Genomic DNA, 18,874 nt, shown 5'->3' with positions numbered 1-18,874 from the left:
GCAGTAGGCCAAGTGGGGGCTTAGAGTACAGAGGTAGGATGACATCACCGAGGACAAGCTGGTGACCGCCCTGGATGGGGTGTCTCTGGAGAGGAAAGGGGACCACAGAGCTATGGGAGCCAAGGGATGAGAAGTTCCCCACACGCACAGTGACAATGGCACTTCTCACAGTAGACAGGAAAACCGTAAGAGCTGTCAGGGTCCTCAGTGAACTAAAGCGGGGCAGAAACAGAGAGCTTCCTACAGGTGATCTCATTTGCACCCTCATCTCTGAAAGCCACCTTTAGTGTGACCAGCGCATGAGCTGGGATGAGGTGCAGGAAGGCTCCTCCAACTTCACGCACACTTACAGACCCTAAATCAAGTCAGGCTGCAGTGTTCTGTGCAATTGCCCTGCTCTGGACAGATAGTTGGGGGGTGATGAGGTGGTCACGTGCTGCCGGGTATGTAAATGGAAAGAAAGGGTGCTTTGTGAGTAGACTCAACTTCCAGGTAAAAGAGAGCTCCGGGGATGGGTCAGGGCTTCTCATCACTGTCCCTGCCTCAGCTTCAGGTGCTGGGACATACGAAAGAGCAGAGGCTGTTAAATTAGCCAGACCTGAACTGAAACTCAATCTACTGCCTGTGAGCGTTTTAACTCTAGCAAGTTACTCAGCCTCACTGAGCCTTAGTTTCCTCGCTGGCAAAATGGGAATATTTACCCACAGAACCAATAAAAGGAATAAGGGGGAGCATGGGTTTATCGGGTTTTGTATTGTTCCTGGCACATACTGGCTGCTCAGTAAACCTTAACTTCTCCTTCCTTCTTCTTCACTGATTTTATAGACGATTACTTGCAAACTTTGGTTATTTCCTTATAAATCAGCCCTGTGCCAAATGCACACTGAAGATATCCTCAGAAGACCAGACGTGGGTAGTTCCTCCACTCATCACTAAGGATTTACTAATTCCTGATTATAAATTTACTTCTATATGCTTTTCCATTGAGAAAATCCAGAAAACAATCCTTCCCTTCAAGGAAATTACAAACTAGTTAGGAAGATAAGAGTAACAGACAGAAATGATCAAATAGGGTAAGGCGGTATTTAATGAAATATCATGCTATATGGAACCAACTATAAATATAGTAGGAGTTCATAGGGAAAGAGATCAATTATAGAAGGGAGGATTTTCTTGCATAGCAGGAGGAGGAAAGGACTCCAAGGAGGAGAAAGGGCATAAGCCAAGTACAGAGAGGCAAGAGGGGGATGAACGTGCCAACAGCCTCAGGACGGTTGACCTAAAAGCAAAGGGGACACACTGGGGAGGAGTGGAAAGTGAAACACTAGACTGAAAAAGGAGCACAGATCTGATCACAGTGAATCATAATGCACATACGAAAACAAAGGAAAAAGAAAGGCCTATATCCAAGTGCAGCAGGGACACTGGAACATTTGCAAAAGACAGAAAAGCGCTAGAGTTGTGTGGTGGCGCAGCATTAGGAGACAGTCCACACTCACTCTGTGATGGTCATTCTGGCTGACTCACCACATTCCGGGGGCCGGTCCAGGTACATTCCACTGCAGTCTGGTTGATGGCTTTGGCCTTGAGGCTAGGTGCAGGTGGGCGAACCCCTCTGGTCATGACATGCTCAAATGCCAGAGGGCTATCCCCCAAGTCAGTCTTGGCCCAGGCAGAAATCTCATAGGACGTATGAGCTGTCAGATTGCCAACTGTGAAAACAGGAAAAGGGGATTCCAGGAGGAAGCTGGGGGTGTGAGTCAAGAATGTGTCTTGGTACACACACTTCTTAAAAAAATAGTCATCTCTCAATTTAAATGAGTCCCATGTACTGTAGGACTGTCATTAGATGACAAATTCATTCAACGTTTATGCACTGATGACGACCGTACGTAACACACTGCATAGGCACTGGGTAATTTCCTTAAAGCTGCCCATCCACGGATATGGGTTGGTATGATGCTCCTGGAAGCCATCTGGCCTTGTATAACAAGAACCTTGAAAATCATAGCCTTCAATCCAGTTATCCTATGAAGTCAGAGAAGGACTCGAAAGTGTGTATAATAAGGATTCGCATCACAGTGTTACAATAGGAAAAAACTGAATGTAATTTAATTGTCCAGTAACAGGATAATAATTAAATAATGTGCGTTCCATGAACTACTGTGCAGGCACTAAAAGTTGTTTCAAAAATATTTGATGACACTGGAAAATTCTCACAATTGTATGTTAAGTGAAAAGGGCGGGATATAATACTATATATGGCATTATTCTGATTTTATAAAAAAGACATAGAGATCAATCCACGGAAAAATATATTAGAATACATCTGAAATGTAAAAGTGAAATTACAGGCAACTTTAATTTTCATCACACTCTTTTTGTGCTCTCAATTTTCTGAAACAAATATGTATCCCCTTTCTAATCAGAGGAAAGGCTATTAAAACTAAAAGAAGCCGGGCGCGGTGGCTCACGCCTGTAATCCCAAAACTTTGGGAGGCTGAGGCAGGTGGATCATGAGGTCAGGAGATCGAGACCATCCTGGCTAACACGGTGAAACCCCATCTGTACTAAAAATACAAAAAATTAGCTGGGCATGGTGGCGGGCGCCTGCAGTCAGGAGGCTGAGGCAGGAGAATGGTGTGAACCTGGGAGGTGGAGCTTGCAGTGAGCCGAGATCGCGCCACTGCACTCCAGCCTGGGCGGCAGAGCGACACTCCATCTCAAATAAATAAATAAATAAATAAAACTAAAAGAAAAGTGAGAAGGGGGAGGCTACACTAACAGGATAGCCTTTGGAATCAGAAGGACTGGGGTTTAAGGCCTGACTCTATACTTTGTGGTTGTATAACCTTGGATAAAGTATTTAAACTCTCTATTTCCTTGTTGGTGAGATGGAGAAAAAAATAACAGCACTTACAGCAGCTGCTGGCTTACAGGGAGAAAAAAAAGAAAATGCTTATAAAGTGCTTGGCATAATGCCTAGCATGGCACTAGCCCTAATAGATTTCAGACAACAGCTAGTTAAGACTTCTGCTCCTGACTCTGCCAGTTTCTACTGGGGCAACACTGAGGCCATGATATCATAGGCTTTGGAGTTAGAAAGATGTGGGTTCCAGTCCTGGCTCTGCCACCATCTGAGAGTATGATTTATTCTTTCAACTTCAGTTTTGCCTCTGTAAAGCGCCCATATCTCATGGAATTATACTTGGGGTTATGTAAATAACATGCATAGAATGCCTATGTAAATGCCTGCACATGGTAGGTGCTCCATGTGCAAGAGTACCAATAACAACCTCCTCGGGTACCTTGTAGACTTTCAGTTAAAAAAAAAAAAGTAACAATAGAACATTTGTAGTCTCTATTTTATAAGGCTATGACAAGGACTAAATAAAAACATGACTGAAAGTACTTCACGACTAGAAGATGGAGACAGGAAGAAGCTCCCAAGTCATTCTCAACAATCACAGTCAGCTTTTGCCACTTAGAAATAAATTAAAATCCGTCCTGTAGCACGTGTTTAGATAGAGGAACTGTAGCTGAGACCTGCTGCTGGTACATATGTAACAAGGACTGGACCACTCCTCCTTTACTTTTTGTTCATTTCTCCAGGCAACGTATATTTACTGAACGCCAGTTATGCATAAGGCCTTCTGCTGTCTCTCATTAGCAACGGAATAGAAAAGAGAGACAGGAAACTGTCTACATCTAAGAACTCTTTATTTTGGAAATCAAAACTCATCTGCAGAGAATTAGTCTTGCCTCTGTCCAATTTTCCTCCTTATGGCCCCCAACTTCCACTAAGGGTCATGAGGTTGGAGGAGGGCTCGAGGGGCCACCGAGGGAAGCCCTCTGCCTAGGATCAGCAGCAGACTTACAGGATCCTCAATGCACGAGAACCTGTCAACGCAGAACAGCTTCCAGAGAATACCCCCCGTTCCCTGGCACCCCCAATCAAGCTCTATGGCGGGAAGGCGTCGGTCCAGCCTTACTCCTTCCTGCTCACACACTGACCAGCACCATCGTGTTACCTTTGTGTGATAATATGCTTCCTCGGAAGTTCAAAGTTCTCCTCTCTTGCTTGTGGGTATCAAACGTCCAGAAAAGGTTCACCACATAGCCATTCACCTGCCAAGAACGAAGAAGCACGTCAGATGAACAGCTAGTCATGCGGCACACCACACACAAAAGGCAGGATTAAAAATACTCCTCTTTCCTGCTGTTTCCTTGGGTATCTCGCTTCTTACGCTGAACAGGTTGTTTTTTAAAATCTTTAAACAGGTTCTATTTGTGCTACCATCAGCTAATATTTAGTTATACTCCACCTACTTCTAAAAACAAATAGCAGACCATGTTTAATTTATAAATTCGATGCAACAAAAAAAGAATGAAGAATAAAAGAATAATAAACAATCAACAAAGGTAGAAAGAGGAAACACTGGAAAGATAATTAGGCTATGGAAATTAAGGTAAGTCCTTGCAGTCAAGGCCATGAGGCCAATCCACCCAAAACAGGCTGGTTAGATCTCATTGTCTAACTACCAAAAATACAACCACCCATCAGGAAAGATTACCTTTTCCAAGTCCTGAGCTCATAAAAGGATTTGATCTAAAGATCTTTAAATATGGGACAACGAACAAACAAAAATATTTTCAAGATCAAAGATTACAAGACAAGAACCACATAAGGCCATTTCTTTTTCTTTTCTTCTTTTTTTTTTTTTTTTTTTTTTTTGAGACAGAGTCTCACTCTGTTGCCCAAGCTGGACTGCAGTGGCATGATCTTGACTCACTGCAGCCTCCATTTCCCAGGTTCAAGCAATTCTCCTGCCCCAGCCTCCAAGTAGCTGGGATTACAGGCATGCACCACCACACCTGGCTAATTTTTGTATTTTTAGTAGAGACGGGTTTCACCATGTTGGCCAGGCTGGTCTCAAACTCCCGACCTCAGGTGATCCATCTGCCTCAGCCTCCGAAAGTGCTGGGATTACAGGCGTGAGCTACCACACCCGGCCAAGACCATTTCTTATATCAACCCATTCTGAAGCTAAGGGCATGACACTAAATGGTAGTTAAGTAAATGGCACAAGGACTCTGAAGGCTGCTTGTCCCAACACAGCTTTGTCGATGGAGAGGCTGTGAGGAGGGACAGATAAGAAGGAACACTATGGAAAGTGGATCTCAGCTTGAGGAACCACATGGGCACAGATAACAATGGCGAAGTCGGCTACGCAGAGGGCCAATAGAAGCGAGGGCGGTGCTGGAAGAGGAAGATCTTAGGTGGATGGAAAGTGAATATGTTTCCAAGGTATCCAACTCTCCCACAAGAAGGTTGTTCTTCCACTGTGAGTGCCTCAGCATTAGCGCTTAGCACCAGGAAATCCAATAAAGCTGAAAATTACAGGGCATACATATTCTGTTAACACCAACTCTTTATTTGCACTGTTGCTGTGAGCCATTTAATTATATGGTTAAGGAAAAAAAGGCACCAGGCTGAGGCAGAATAATTACATGCGAAGATTCAAGTTATTCTTCATGGGGGGAAGGAACCACCTAGTTCTGGTATTTTAGCTTCACTAGATCTAGCCGTTCGTTTTGTTTTTGTTTTTGTTTTTGTTTTGTCAGCCTTACTGTGCTATGTCCTTTCAGTTCCCATACAAAATAAAGCCCCATCCAGCTGCTGGTTTGAAATTCCCACATTACCTTGATATCACTCTCCATGGTCAGGGTGAAGCTTAGATAATTTTCCCCATAGCTGTCAATGTGGATATCTGGTCGTGGGATCACTGAAAACAAAAAGGAATTCAAAAACAGAAGCCACGTGATGAAAAGCGAGGAAGGCAGGACTTAACAGTTTTCAACTCAACGGACAAAGCCATCTTTCAGTCGGGGAAGAAAGGGTATTTCTTTGGCAGTGTTCCTCATCTATCTTTTTTACCACTGTTTTCCCGAAGCTAAGGTTGGTCCACAGTTGCTTGGTGAACACAAAACTATCTTGGCTCAGTCAGCTATCCTGGCAATTAGGTCAGGCAGAAAAGTTCCATTTTGTAAAGGTCCCAAAACAGCCCAGCTTCAGCCTCGTTCTTAAAGGCACAGGGATCATTCACTGCGAGTGGCGTCTCACTTGGCACTAACGAAGTCCCACCAATCTCAAGTCCTTTCGGAAGGCTGACAGTGGGGTAAATCATAAATGGTAGATGTACGTGTAGCAAAATGGAAAGAATGTGGCCTCTGGAATCTGGCAAACCCGAGTGAGGAGGACAGATACGAATTCCTGTTCTGGTAGCTGTGTAACCTGCGCAAGTTACTGATCTTCCTGGAGCCTAGAGATGTTATCCGCATTTCACAGAGCTGGGAAGGTTAACTAAAATAATGTATGTATGGTGCCTAGCACTCAACTGATCCTCTCTTTCTCTTCCTTTCTAATATAACCTCACATACGGCCAATTAAACAACTAGAAACCAACTGGCGCTCTCAAAAAGACCGGAGCTCAAGCTGCGAGTTGATGGGGCAAGGAGAAGTGGCCAAGGAAAAGACCCCTCTCACTTCAGCCAGTGAGCGCCATGCTCGTCCTCTGGAAGGCCTTCCCACCAGAAGGCTGACAGTGCTTGGCCCAGCATGATCTAAAAGAGCTCAACGGATCAATATTATCAGAAAATATTATTTAAATGACAACTTGCATATTAGACTCTCCGCATATATGCCCCTTCTATAGACTGGGCAAGAGAGACTCAAAGGAGCAGATAAGATTTGGTGGCAAAAGAGACGTGTCAAAGTCTGAAGAGGTCTGTCCAGATGATCAATCACGTAATAAAACTTGACTTCAGGAAAATTCAACAACTGGAAGAAGAAAGGAGATTGGAAGCTTCAGGCGGCCAACACAGAACAAAACACTATGGATGCTGCATATGGTAAAGCTGACTTGAATTATAATCATGGCAGCCACAGACAAGTCACAATCCACTCCAAACCCCAGTTTCCTTAGCTACACAATGAGGATAAGGATACTTATCTCATAGGATTCGTAAGGATTAATAAGAGACCAATTCATGAGCAACAATAGCACGGTGCTAGTGTATAAGAAGTGCTCAGGGAATGGTGGCTTTTCTCCTTGTCATTACTAATCCACGACGTTCACCAATTAACCTGGCACGTCTGGCTGATGCCTCTGCTGTCTTTGTCCTTCATCTTAAAATATTATTATGAGACCAGGTCACAGATATTTTACAACAAACACCTTTTGGATGTGGCACACAGCTGCCTTCTGTATAAATCCTAGCCCAAATATACGCAAGGAGCTGAGATTCATCAAAATCACAGAAAATAAGTTAAAGAGAAGCAACCACCCACTGAGATTTGCAAATGTGGTTGTGACTTGTGCGTTTGGAATTCAAGGTACATGTTTTTGGTTGATCTTCCAACATCCTTTTTTCTTGGTACGTGTGGTCAGTGTTTTGAAACAGACTTTGTAGAGAGAAGTCATAAAACAATAAGAACTCTAGGAGAGTGTGAATTCAGCAGGCTTTCTCGAAGACCTGCAAGCATTCAGCTCCGAAGACCATCTGGTGACACTATGTTTGACCGCCTTGGGCCCTGATCGCAAAGGCTCTAGATTTTAGAGGGGACCAGATAGTGACTCTCCATGACCCACAGCCTATTCCTCACAGGCTTAGGTTAAAGTAAAATCTTCCAGTCCTGTTGCATGCCACAGTGTCCACCCGGTTTTAATACCTGGAAATCCAGAAATGCAAGTCCCCAGTGCCAAGGTGAAGGTCCGGAAAACCACTCTGGAAAATGAGTTGTAGTCCATTCCCCAAGATATGCCAGAACCCTTCATTTAACTGGTTCGACTCACTCATTCATCAATCATTTCCTTAGTCTCTACTAGATGCCCGTGATAGAGTAGAGAAAAACAGACCAGATCTCTGCCCTCATGAGGCACTCGTGCAAGATGCTGAGCCCGCCACCCCCGGCAAGCAGGGCGGTCCAGTAGGCCGCATGTGTCTCAGCCCAGAGAGAAGCGTGGAGCACAGTGGTTAAGAGCACAGGCTTTGGAGTCAGGCAGATCAGGTTCCAGTGCCAGCTCTGTCACTTACTGATTGTGTGTCCTGGGGCAAGTGACATAACCTCATTCAAGTTGCTAATATTTTTTTGTAGTTGTTCTGACCATTCAATTAGATGAGCTGATGTACGCAAAGCAGTGAACACTCTAGAGTGTCCTGCCCTTGGCAAGCCATCAGTTATTACTAATATCAGCTCTAGTACAAGATAAAAAACCACCTACACACAGTGTGCCAGTGCCACTGGGAGAATAACAAGACTCAGCATGGTGCTTTCTTTAAAACACCATAAATGAACATGCACAAAATCATCTTCGGCTTTGGCGAGAAGGAAGGACTCCTTCTATTTTAGATATTGTGACTACTCACAAAGGGCTGGGCACAATGGCCTTTGGAAATCCCTTTGTATGTCTGCATTAGAAGAAATGCTCAGTTCTAGGAGGAAAAACACACTCAGTCACCCCAAAAAGACTTTGTATCTAAAGCACTACAGAGACACCCAGAAATGTGCATGTGTTGGGGAGAGGGAATTTGTGTGATGTTTTTCTGACCTACGCTTTTCCATTTTCTAGTCATACTGAAAGTCATTTGAAAGGGTTTCTATAATATTTTCTCTAAATCTGCAAAGGCTGGGATCATTTACCTTTTCCTTTTATGGTGGTAATGCATTTAGAATCGCTCCAGTTTCCTATTCCACGACTAGTCACCGCAGCCACCTTTTCAAATCAGAGGGGGAATTAGTATGACATGAAGGCAATACACCACACAGCAAGAATACTGAATGAGTTAAAGGGCTGAGATTTTGGCAGTGAGGGTGGAAAAATTTTATACAGAGTGATCCAGAATATTCAGAGGCGCCAGTATCTGAAATAAGACGGCAAAATACCCGAGGGAAGGAGCTTGGGTAAAGGGCATTATGACAGTCCTGAGATCAGGAAATGTCTATTGATCGACAAATATCAAGGTTCTTCTAAAGGGCAGGTGTATGGGGGAGGGGGTTCATAAATAGACACATATATAAAAAGGGTGCTGACAAAATGATCAGTGTGAGAGTCACGAATGTGTACACTTAATGGTCTTAGCAAACATGCTTTACACAAAATCTATCTCTTTCTGCTAAAAAATACTAAAAATATATTTCATAAGAACCTCACAAAATCAGTGTCGAAAGACTACTTATCATAGCTCTGCATCATCCTGCAGCTAAAGATAAGCAGAGAAGAGCTGAGTGCAAAAGTACAGGAGCTGGAAAGCTAGCAGAATTTCGGAGTTAAAAGCAGGGAAGCTGCATTCCCATAAACGCCCCGTTATCGACAGAAACTCTGACGTCAAGCTCTCTGTGGCGTCCATTTAACAGACTGAAAGAAACTCTGAGCTCCCCCGTCCCAGGACAAGAAGTTGGGTATTTTGCAGATGAGTAATACGCATCTCATAAAGGTGAGTAGAGAGTTCTCACAAAATAGCAGCAATTTCGCTCAGTTCTAAGACTGCGTGGATGGCTGGAATGGACGGCGACACTCACTCTGACGGTGTATAGAGTGTTGACCAGTAAGTTGTTGATTTCTGTAAAGTTACTAGCAGCCCTCTGGGAGGCCCACATCTTGGAACCACTCCTGCTGTACTCTACCTAAAATGAGAAGAAAAAAAAATGTGAGGAAAGGGAACCAACGGTCCAGGGCATCCTAATACCTTGCAAGGAGGCGGGAGGAGAGAAAAGAAGGTGAGGAGCAGAATGTTCTGACAGATGGGTCATCACCTACAAAGCTATACCAAATCAATCCCTACTCATACAGAACACCCAGAAATCTCCTAGCCCCCGCAATACACATACGGCCAACTCCTGGAAGATACTTACAATGTACTCACGGATGAGGCCATGGGTGTGGATGGGAGGAGCCCAGTGGCCTACAATCACACCTTCTGCTTCCCTGGGGAGTGACAGCTGGAGATTTCGAGGGGCATCTGGCACTAGAAGAAGAGTCAACTCAAGGTTAAAACCCATCTGCCTAGCGGCCAACCAGAGGAATTTTCCTGGGCTTAGAACAAGGACAAGAAAGACTCCACAGCCGGCACTGAGACTATCCACTAGAAAGGCTGCTAGCTTGGTCTTCACACTGACAAGACACTTTTCCTCTTCTTCCAAAAAGCAAGGTGTGCCGTCCACATGTCACATCATGGCTTAGTTGAGTGTGTGGTAAATTTGTGGCTCATAAGGCCTGTAGGATAGAATCACTTGGGCAGGCTGAGTCACCACTGACCTTATGAATTCAATGCTCAGATCTTAATTGTCAATGACAGCACCTGCTGCCTCTGCTTCTTGTACAACAAAAACAGAGTACTGTGGGCATGACTACCAAAAAATAAGACTAATTTTGTAACATCACAGAATTTCTATATCCAAATGAATGTGATCATCTTCAAAGCAGGCTCCTTAATGAGTTTAGTGCTAGCATATTCAAGATACTTTAGGCAATGGAAAAAGATGACATTCAAGCAGACAGTTGCTCATGTCAACTACTTTGAAGTAGGGAGGAGGTGAGGAACTCTCTTAGACACATAAATTTGGTAGATGTCTTAAAAACTTAGCCACAAAGCCAGGCACAGTGGCTAACATCTGTAATCCCAACATTTTGGGAGGCTGAAGCAGGTGGATTGCCTGAGCTCAGTAGTTCAAGACCAGCCTGGGTAACATGGCAAAACCCCATCTCTGCAAAAATATAAAAAGTTAGCTGAGCATGGTGGCACACACCTATAGTCTATGCGAGAGGCTGAGGCGGGAGAAGCACCTGTGCCTGGGGAGACTGAGGTGGTGAGCAGTGATTGCGCCTCCACAGCACTCCAGTCTGGGTGCCAGAGTGAGACCTTGTCTCCAAAAAGAAAAAAAAACTTAGCCACAAAATTGCTGATATGCCTCATATTTTAATGAGGATGACCTCCCAAGTACCAAGTACTAGGAAATATCTAGAGAAGGAAGGTAGAGGTAGAAACTAGACAAAAAATGCAAGAGGACAATGGTGTAGAGAATCTTAAATTAACTTAAGGTACAAGAACAGTCTCTGACGCAGTAAGGAGAAGAGCTGTTTGACAACTCTTGCAAGACTATAAAGCTTAGCCACAATACTTCTGTACATGTGAGGCCACGTGTGTTCCCACATTCCTGAGAATACTCGGAAAGACGCTCACAAAACCCCACCTGAGGTCTCACACACGCCATAAAAATTAACTGAAACACTTACATCCCTCCGGGGTCCTCAGGGTCACAAAGTCGTTGGTGTTGTGTGCCTTGCTGAGACACTGAACTTGTACTTTAACCTGATACGTGGTATCTGGTTTCAAGACTTTTAATACAGTGTTTGTCTTATTGCTGTGGGTCTCCAGAGTCTTCCATATGCTCTCTCCAACCACCCTGGCCCAAAAAAATAAAGATATTGTCACACGGGAGCAGCATGGGGGGCTGAGATGTCTGACTCAGTTAAGAACATGGTGCACGCCACTAGAGAGCTTTCAGAGCATCCTGGGACAATGAAGACACCATTTTCACCTCCCGTGGCAAAGATGGGACCCACCTGTAGTAGACGTTATATACACAAGAAGCAGAGGGCATTTTTTTGGGCCGCATCCAGGTCAAAGTCACATCCCCAGAGAAGTCAGCTGTCCACTGAAGATTCTGTACTTTGTACACAGTCAACTCATCTAGAGAGATAAAGGAGAAAAAGTCAAAAAAAAGTTACATCTTGGCCGGGCCTGGTGGCTCACGCCTGTAATCCTAGCACTTTGGGAGGCTGAGGCGGGCAGATTGCCTGAGCTCAGGAGTTCGAGACCAGCCTGGGCAACATGGCTAAACCCCATCTCTACTGAAAATACAGAAAAAAAAAAAAAAGTTAGATCTTACAAATCCTTAGATTTCAGAGGACTACCGCAATCTAGATTATCAGGAGGTCATAATCATTATCTGAAAAGAAATCTCAGAAAATGTAGTTGAAACCTCCCTATACAATCCCTCCTAGGGTCTTCTGAGATAAGAACAGAGTTAATTCCACCAGCTGATTGAGACTGTGAGAGTCATGATGTATGGACATGAGGTAGGGAGTCCATGAAAAAAAAATCCAAGACCAGCTTTTCACTAACAGGGAGGAGACAGCTGCACGTTATATCAGACTCTGGCCAAGGCTCACCTCACTTGGGGCTCCAAAACTAGGCACAAATCTGTTTCATCCTCAGATTGAGGAACAGTTCAAAAGGGTCCTAGCTGGAGATCTACATGGGAGAGGCCCTGGGGTAAGCGAGCCTCCCAGCCCAGCCCAGCCCAGCCCACGGGCCAGCACTCACCACTGCAGGCCTTCTCGTCGCTCTCGTCTGAGCAGTCCAGGAAGCCGTCGCAGCGCTCCGAGAGCACAATGCAGGCCTCTCCATCCTCGCACTGGAACTCCCTGCTCATGCAAGTCAAGGTGCTGTGTGTGGCTGAAACACAGAGAAGCTTCTTAAACCCACGGGGAGGGGCCGTATGGTACTAAAGGCTGGGCCCAGGTTTATTCGGGTTTAGGCAAAGTACTAATAGGCTTCTGCTTCAAAACACACCTCTGGAATGACCAGTGGTGGAATCTATACCGGCACTAAGGTGCCATCTCATCTAACATTAACAATTGGAATCTGCATGCAGGAAGAGGGAGCCCTTTGGAGTCAAACAAACTAGAGTTTAAACCCTAGATCTGCGTGAGTTTGAGCAAATCACTTAACATCACCCAAGTTCAGTTCCCCTATAAAAAATGGAAGTAACAATTCCATCGCTGTCGTGTCTACAAGGATCTAACGGGATCACCCACCTGGAATAGTGCCTGGCTCCTGGCCAGCATCAACAAACTGTAGCTATTACTCTACAGTACTATTATTCTGCTGCTATTATTAGTTTGCAATCTAGAAAGAGGAGCTGATTTCTGGTTTGAGTAATAGAAATAATAATGAGATGAATCCCAACAATATTAAGAGGCATGCATACTTTATGTAGTATTTTAAGTTGTTTGGCTTTTCAAAGTACTTTCACGGAAAATGAAACAATGCAAACAATGAGCATCGGTAAGTTAAGGGTTACTCAATTGTATGGCTAGGCTATTGACCAAAATGTGATGTGCTCTCCAGTTCTGAAAGTAGATTTAAACTGCATGGAAGGCTCTAAAAAGAAAGCAATCACCATAAAATTGCAAATCCCCCTGAAAAGAGAAAAGGTGAAAATGGCTATAGACAGCAAATCTGCTATGCAGGCTGTGTACCTGGGTGGTACAAATCTGCTACATACCTGGGTGAGCCCAGGAACAGTAATTTGAGGCCTTCCTTATACAGATTCACACCTGCCTGCCCAGTCCTGGACAAGGAAGGGCTACATCAGAAATCCAGTGCCACCAGTGATGAGGGTCTAAAATCAATCTTGCTCCTCCAAGTCAAACAGGTCCACATCCTAATCCCTGGAACCTGTAATATGTTACCTTATGTAACAAAGCAACTTTGTAGGTGTGATTAGATTAAGGACCCGGAAGTAGGAGAGTTCAGCCTGGATTATCCAGGTAGGTTCTGTCTAATGACCTGGGTCCTTAAAAGCAGAGACCCTTTTCTGGTTGTGATGAGAGAAAGAGAGAAAACAGAAGAAAGGTGAGAGACATGCAACATCACTGGCTTTGAAAATGGGGAAATTACAACAGACAAAAGGAGGCCGAACATGAGTGGCTCCATTCTGCTCCCCGCACCCTGCCCCATGCCCATGGTGACATCTTGTAGGTTAATGGCCTCTGCTTATCTCGGCACGGCACATAGGCCAAGCTAACTATGGAAGGAATTTTGTTTATAGTTTAATTTTAAAGCAACGATGATAATAGTCCCTTCCTGAAACTAATCCCTGAGGAAATAAGGAGTGTGTTCACACAAGTAACAAGGTTATGTTAAAGGTGATATGAGCATTGTGACCTGAGCAAGGAAGCTTCATCCGCCCCACCTCAGACCCAGGCATGTGGCCATGGGTCACCTCTTGACCTCGACCCCCTCCCTCTTCCCCTTTCTGCTAACATAAACAACCACACTTTGAGACGTAGGTAGAGAAACTGGATAATGTTCCCATGAGAGCAACAAGGATGCTCAAGAGGAATGGATAAAGGATCCAGGGATATTTTCCTAGAGATGAAAAGATAAAGGATAGGGGAGGTGGTGAGAAGACGTGCAGACTCTAACAAGTGTTCTCCGCTGAGGAGTTTTCATGAGAAAGAAGAATTAGGACTTCTTTGCACGAGTCTCCAGGATGGAGGTACAGACTTCAGTTCACTACTTATTAAAAACCAATTCTGATACAGAAACTGCCAACAGGAGAAGGGAACTAGCAAAACCAGTTATAAGGCTTTTCACAAACTATAATCCCCCAATCTCCAGGAAGATCACTGCATTTCAGAATTCTATTATATACTGGGATGTAATTGGTTTGCCATGGTGGGGGGAAGCTCGTAACAAACAAACATGTATTCAAGAATTAAAGAAAGGTTTGAGAACCACTATTGTAATAGTCTCAGAAGCCCAAGATGGAATTCATCCATCCAGCCAACATTCATGGAGGTCCTACCATGACTCAGGCACTGCTCCGGATGTTAAGAGTATGGGGATATGTGGAACAGATGAAGGACCTGCCCTCATGGAGCTTATCTTCTATTGAGAGAGACTGCAAACAAGTAAATTAATCTGATCAAGTTATGCCATTTTTTATAGGATTGCCAGGGACAGACTCTGTTCAGAGGGGATTATTTTGAAAAATACCAAAACCCTCATCACAGAAGTATTCCACTGGGTAACAATGTGGTAAAATACAATCAAACAACAGCTAAGCAGTAGAGCTGAGGACATTGGAGGTTTCTTTTTAAAGTGTGTCTCAAAATTTTAAGAACAAAAAAGCACGGGCTTTAGACTCTGGAAATAAGCTGGGTGCAGTAGTGTGCACCTGTAATCCCAGCTACTTGGGGAGGCTGGATTGCTTGAGTCCAGGAGTCTGAGACCAGCCTGGGAACATAACCAGACCCTGTTTCTTCAAAAAAAAAAAAAAAATAGAATCTGGGAATAAGGTTGTCATTGATCTCTGAAAATTCTTAAACTGATAATGAAACAGATGATTAATAGGCACTTAGAACAGAACTTAGTAGCCTTCAGGGGACAGCTTCTCTAAAAAGAATCACACCACACTCATCTCATTTCATTTTTAGATAAGGTTATCAAATTATTGTTGGAAAAAAACTGTGGATATAACACATCTTGATTTTAAGACCCTTAACTAGGCAACATCCCTGTGAATAAGCCAGATTGGAAACGGGCTGAAAACATGGATTTCAAGAATGCCAATTAATGAATTAGTATCACCCAGGAGGGAGGTCCCATTTCTTTTCTCTTTCTTAATTATCTCCAATGTTCATCTTATTATGTGGTTGCTTATTCGGCTCAGACGTTCCCACTGTTATTTTGGTGAGTGTGGGGCCAACCTGTCCCCATTGGTTTAACACTCTAGGAGTCCACTTTGTTCATTCTTTTAATGTAAGGGTAGAATTGTACACTAATCCCTATTCAGTTCATCTGTGTTGGTTTTGGTGTATTCTTCCCTGATGAGAACTTTCAACACGGCTTTCAACCTAAATAAATAACCCAGTCTGGTACTGGCTAGGTGATGCTCTTGGAACCTTAATTCTCCTATCTCAACAAAGGAGATAATACCAAAATCACAGTTATTTTGAGAATTAAGTGGAATGAATACCTGATTAGCCTGAGAATAATGAATAGCACATTAAAACCCACCACCAACGTTTAGCTTCCCTTTGTAAAACCTGAGTGTGTTGCCAGAAAATAAGCTATCTGGGCAACTTGGTATTATTTGCAAGTATGACAGGCATTGCCTTCCAAGTTTTCATCTGGTCATTAAAGAAGATAGGATCACTTTAAAATCATCAGAAAATATTACCACAGCGAATAGAGCAAAGCAGAAGCAGCCTGAAAAAGACCACTTACGATAAAGCAAAGCGAAAAACAAAACAGCCAAAATGCAAGAAAGCAAACAGGCATAACAACGAAAGCAGTATATAAGGCGATAGAATGAGAAACGAGAATCTTTTAAGGCTTATCAAAGGCTGCCGCATCCTGCTAAACACACAACTTAAAAAAAAAAAAAGTACACAGCAGGAAAATTAATTACATTGAAGACAAACTCTATCAGTGAATCCAAACACTTAATTGTGTGAACTTGCATTAACTTTGAAAGCAAATGACAAAGCTCAACCTTATAACTGATAGACATGACAAAGAAATGAGAAAGAGATGTAATATGGAAATGTTAACCAAGGAGATTAAAATATCCCTTACCATCTGAATTTATTTGGTTTATTTTTTAATTTATGTGACAGAGTTTCGCTTTTGTTGCCCAGGCTGGAGTGCAGGGGCCCCATCTCAGCTCACTGCAACCTCCGCCTCCTGGGTTCAAGCGATTCTCCTACCTCAGCCTCCCAAATAGCTAGGATTACAGCATGTGCCGCCACGCCCAGCTAATTTTGCATTTTTAGTAGAGATGGGGTTTCTCCATATTGGTCAGGCTGGTCTCAAACTCCCGACCTCAGGTGATCCACCTGCCTCGGCCTCCCAAAGTGCTGGGATTACAGGCGTGAACCACCGCGCCTGGCCTATTTGGTTTATTTTTATAGATTTATGTATTTATGTCTATGGATTTATATGCAAGCATCAAGAGATATCAAATTATCTTAATCTTTTTGGTTCTTGGGTTCCAGATAACAAGGAGCATGTTCTGGACAGAGAGAAATCCATCCCCAAAATGGATCTGAAACTGCTCAATTCCTGAGTTCCAATAGGAATAGTTTAGTAATGAAAGATTCCTTATGATTCTCCTAAACTAAAATAAACAAATAAATAAATAAATGAAACAAAAAGATCCATCCCCAAAATGGATCTGAAACTGCTCAATTCCTGAGTTCCAATAGGAATAGTTTAGTAATGAAAGATTCCTTATGATTCTCCTAAACTAAAATAAACAAATAAATAAATAAATGAAACAAAAAGATCCATCCCCAAAATGGATCTGAAACTGCTCAATTCCTGAGTTCCAATAGGAATAGTTTAGTAATGAAAGATTCCTTACGATTTTCCTAAACTAAAATAAACACATAAATAAATAAACGAAGTAAAAAGAAATCACCCTACCTTAGAAATTGAAGAATTAGAAAGACTCAAAGGCTGTTTCTTGAAAAAAAGAACCCTAGGTAGCAACTTACCCAATTCCTTGACTTTTAGTCAAAGAACAGACCCTTCAGGCAGCTGAAACAAAAGCCAAAGTGACACTCCCGGAGATGAAAGGACGCAGGAATGATGGGGGTCCTGGGACCCCTGCCGAAAAACCAAGTGTTAAGAGAAAAACCTATGCATGGTGGAAATAAATTAGTTTCATATTTCAAGTTAAGGACTTGGCCAAGATGATTTTTTCTCTCAACTCAAGAGCACATCAAGGCCTAGAATGAAATTCGTCTCCAAAAGTCCATCACTGTAGAGATCATCATAAGGAACAACAAACGTGTGAAAATTGGCAAAGGCTCATTCCAACGGGCAAGTGAAGGACACGTGCACGGACAATTAATGCAGTAAAATGAAAAGGAAGACAACAATGCCCCAGTTTCTGACCTTCCCTTTTCACTTTCTACCAGGATGACTTGCACTACCTCAGATGCTAATGTCAACCAATGAACCCACCATCGTGCCTAGCCCCACCCAGGGAAAGCTGTGACTCCTCATCCTCAGCATCCCCCGCATAGCTGGTGGCATCAGCTTTCACTGTCATCCTGGGGGAAACCCTCATTCTTCCTTTTTCCTAATCACCACAGCCAAAAAAACCTCACTGGACACTGTTAATGGTACCTCCAATAGATTAAGAGGTCACTCTCCCTTTTTCACCTTCACAGTCCCATCAAATTAGCCTCCTGACGGGCACCTGGCTTCCAATCTCACTTCAGCATTCTTCTAACCCATTCCCTGCGTGATGAAGTTCAAGTGATCTAAGGTATAAACACCCCATCTCTGAAATCTTCAATGGCTCCCTAGGACCAGTAAAATAAACTCAAAGCACAGGGGTCGCCCTGTCCACCTCATGCCTACCTCTCCGCACTCACCTTTATCCCACTCACAACCACTCTACAGGTCTGTTTTCCTATGCCTCTGAGCCTTGAAATATACATGCTGTCCCCTGTGTCTAGAATGCCCATCATCTGCCACCTTGTCCCACCGTTGTCCAGGCACCATCAATAGGGCTGCCTCTCCTGGCCTGTCCCCACCTCTCCAGGAAGCTGTGAACTATGCCAGTTCCTTGGATAACTTCTGCTACTGCCCACACCACACTGTAGGATAGCTGCTGACTTGATGTCCCTCCCACTAGAATCTGTATTGCCAGTCACTGGGCATGGTGGCTTAGGCCTGTAATCCCAGCACTTTGGGAGGCCAAGGTGGACAGATCACTTGAGGTCAGGAGTTCAAGACCAGCCTGGCCAACATGGCAAAACGCTGTCTGTACTGAAAATACAAAACTTAGCCAGGCATGGTGGTGCATGCCTGTAATCCCAGCTACTCGGGAGGCTGAGGCAAGAGAATCACATCAGCTCGAAAGGCGGAAGCTGCAGTGAGCTGAGATCCCAGGTTTGGGTTCCCAAGCATTTCCTCCGTCATTGCTCTTGATTCAGTGGTCTGAGGTGAGATCACCAAATTCACATTTCTTATAAGCACTTCCACATGATCCTGCTAAGTCCCA

The 18,874-nt window shown here is 43.7% G+C and overlaps 1 protein-coding gene across 1 annotated transcript in view; it reads right to left on the bottom strand.

Moving 5' to 3' along the window:
• Positions 1–18,874, bottom strand: part of SORL1 (sortilin related receptor 1) — a 179,197-nt gene that overhangs the window by 17,081 nt on the left and 143,242 nt on the right. Inside the window, exons 33-41 of the mRNA XM_050755570.1 lie at positions 12,391–12,522; positions 11,628–11,754; positions 11,298–11,467; positions 9,917–10,029; positions 9,584–9,688; positions 8,705–8,777; positions 5,704–5,786; positions 4,032–4,128; positions 1,528–1,712 (exon numbers count right to left, since the gene is read on the bottom strand). Coding sequence (XP_050611527.1) covers positions 1,528–1,712; positions 4,032–4,128; positions 5,704–5,786; positions 8,705–8,777; positions 9,584–9,688; positions 9,917–10,029; positions 11,298–11,467; positions 11,628–11,754; positions 12,391–12,522 — 1,085 coding nt within the window. The remainder of the gene's footprint in view (positions 1–1,527; positions 1,713–4,031; positions 4,129–5,703; positions 5,787–8,704; positions 8,778–9,583; positions 9,689–9,916; positions 10,030–11,297; positions 11,468–11,627; positions 11,755–12,390; positions 12,523–18,874) is intronic.

This window comes from Macaca thibetana, chromosome 14 (genome assembly GCF_024542745.1).
Source record: "Macaca thibetana thibetana isolate TM-01 chromosome 14, ASM2454274v1, whole genome shotgun sequence".
In the NCBI taxonomy this organism is placed as follows: domain Eukaryota; kingdom Metazoa; phylum Chordata; class Mammalia; order Primates; family Cercopithecidae; genus Macaca; species Macaca thibetana.
Note: the sequence above shows the minus strand (reverse complement) of the source record. Positions and strands in the feature narration are given on the sequence as shown.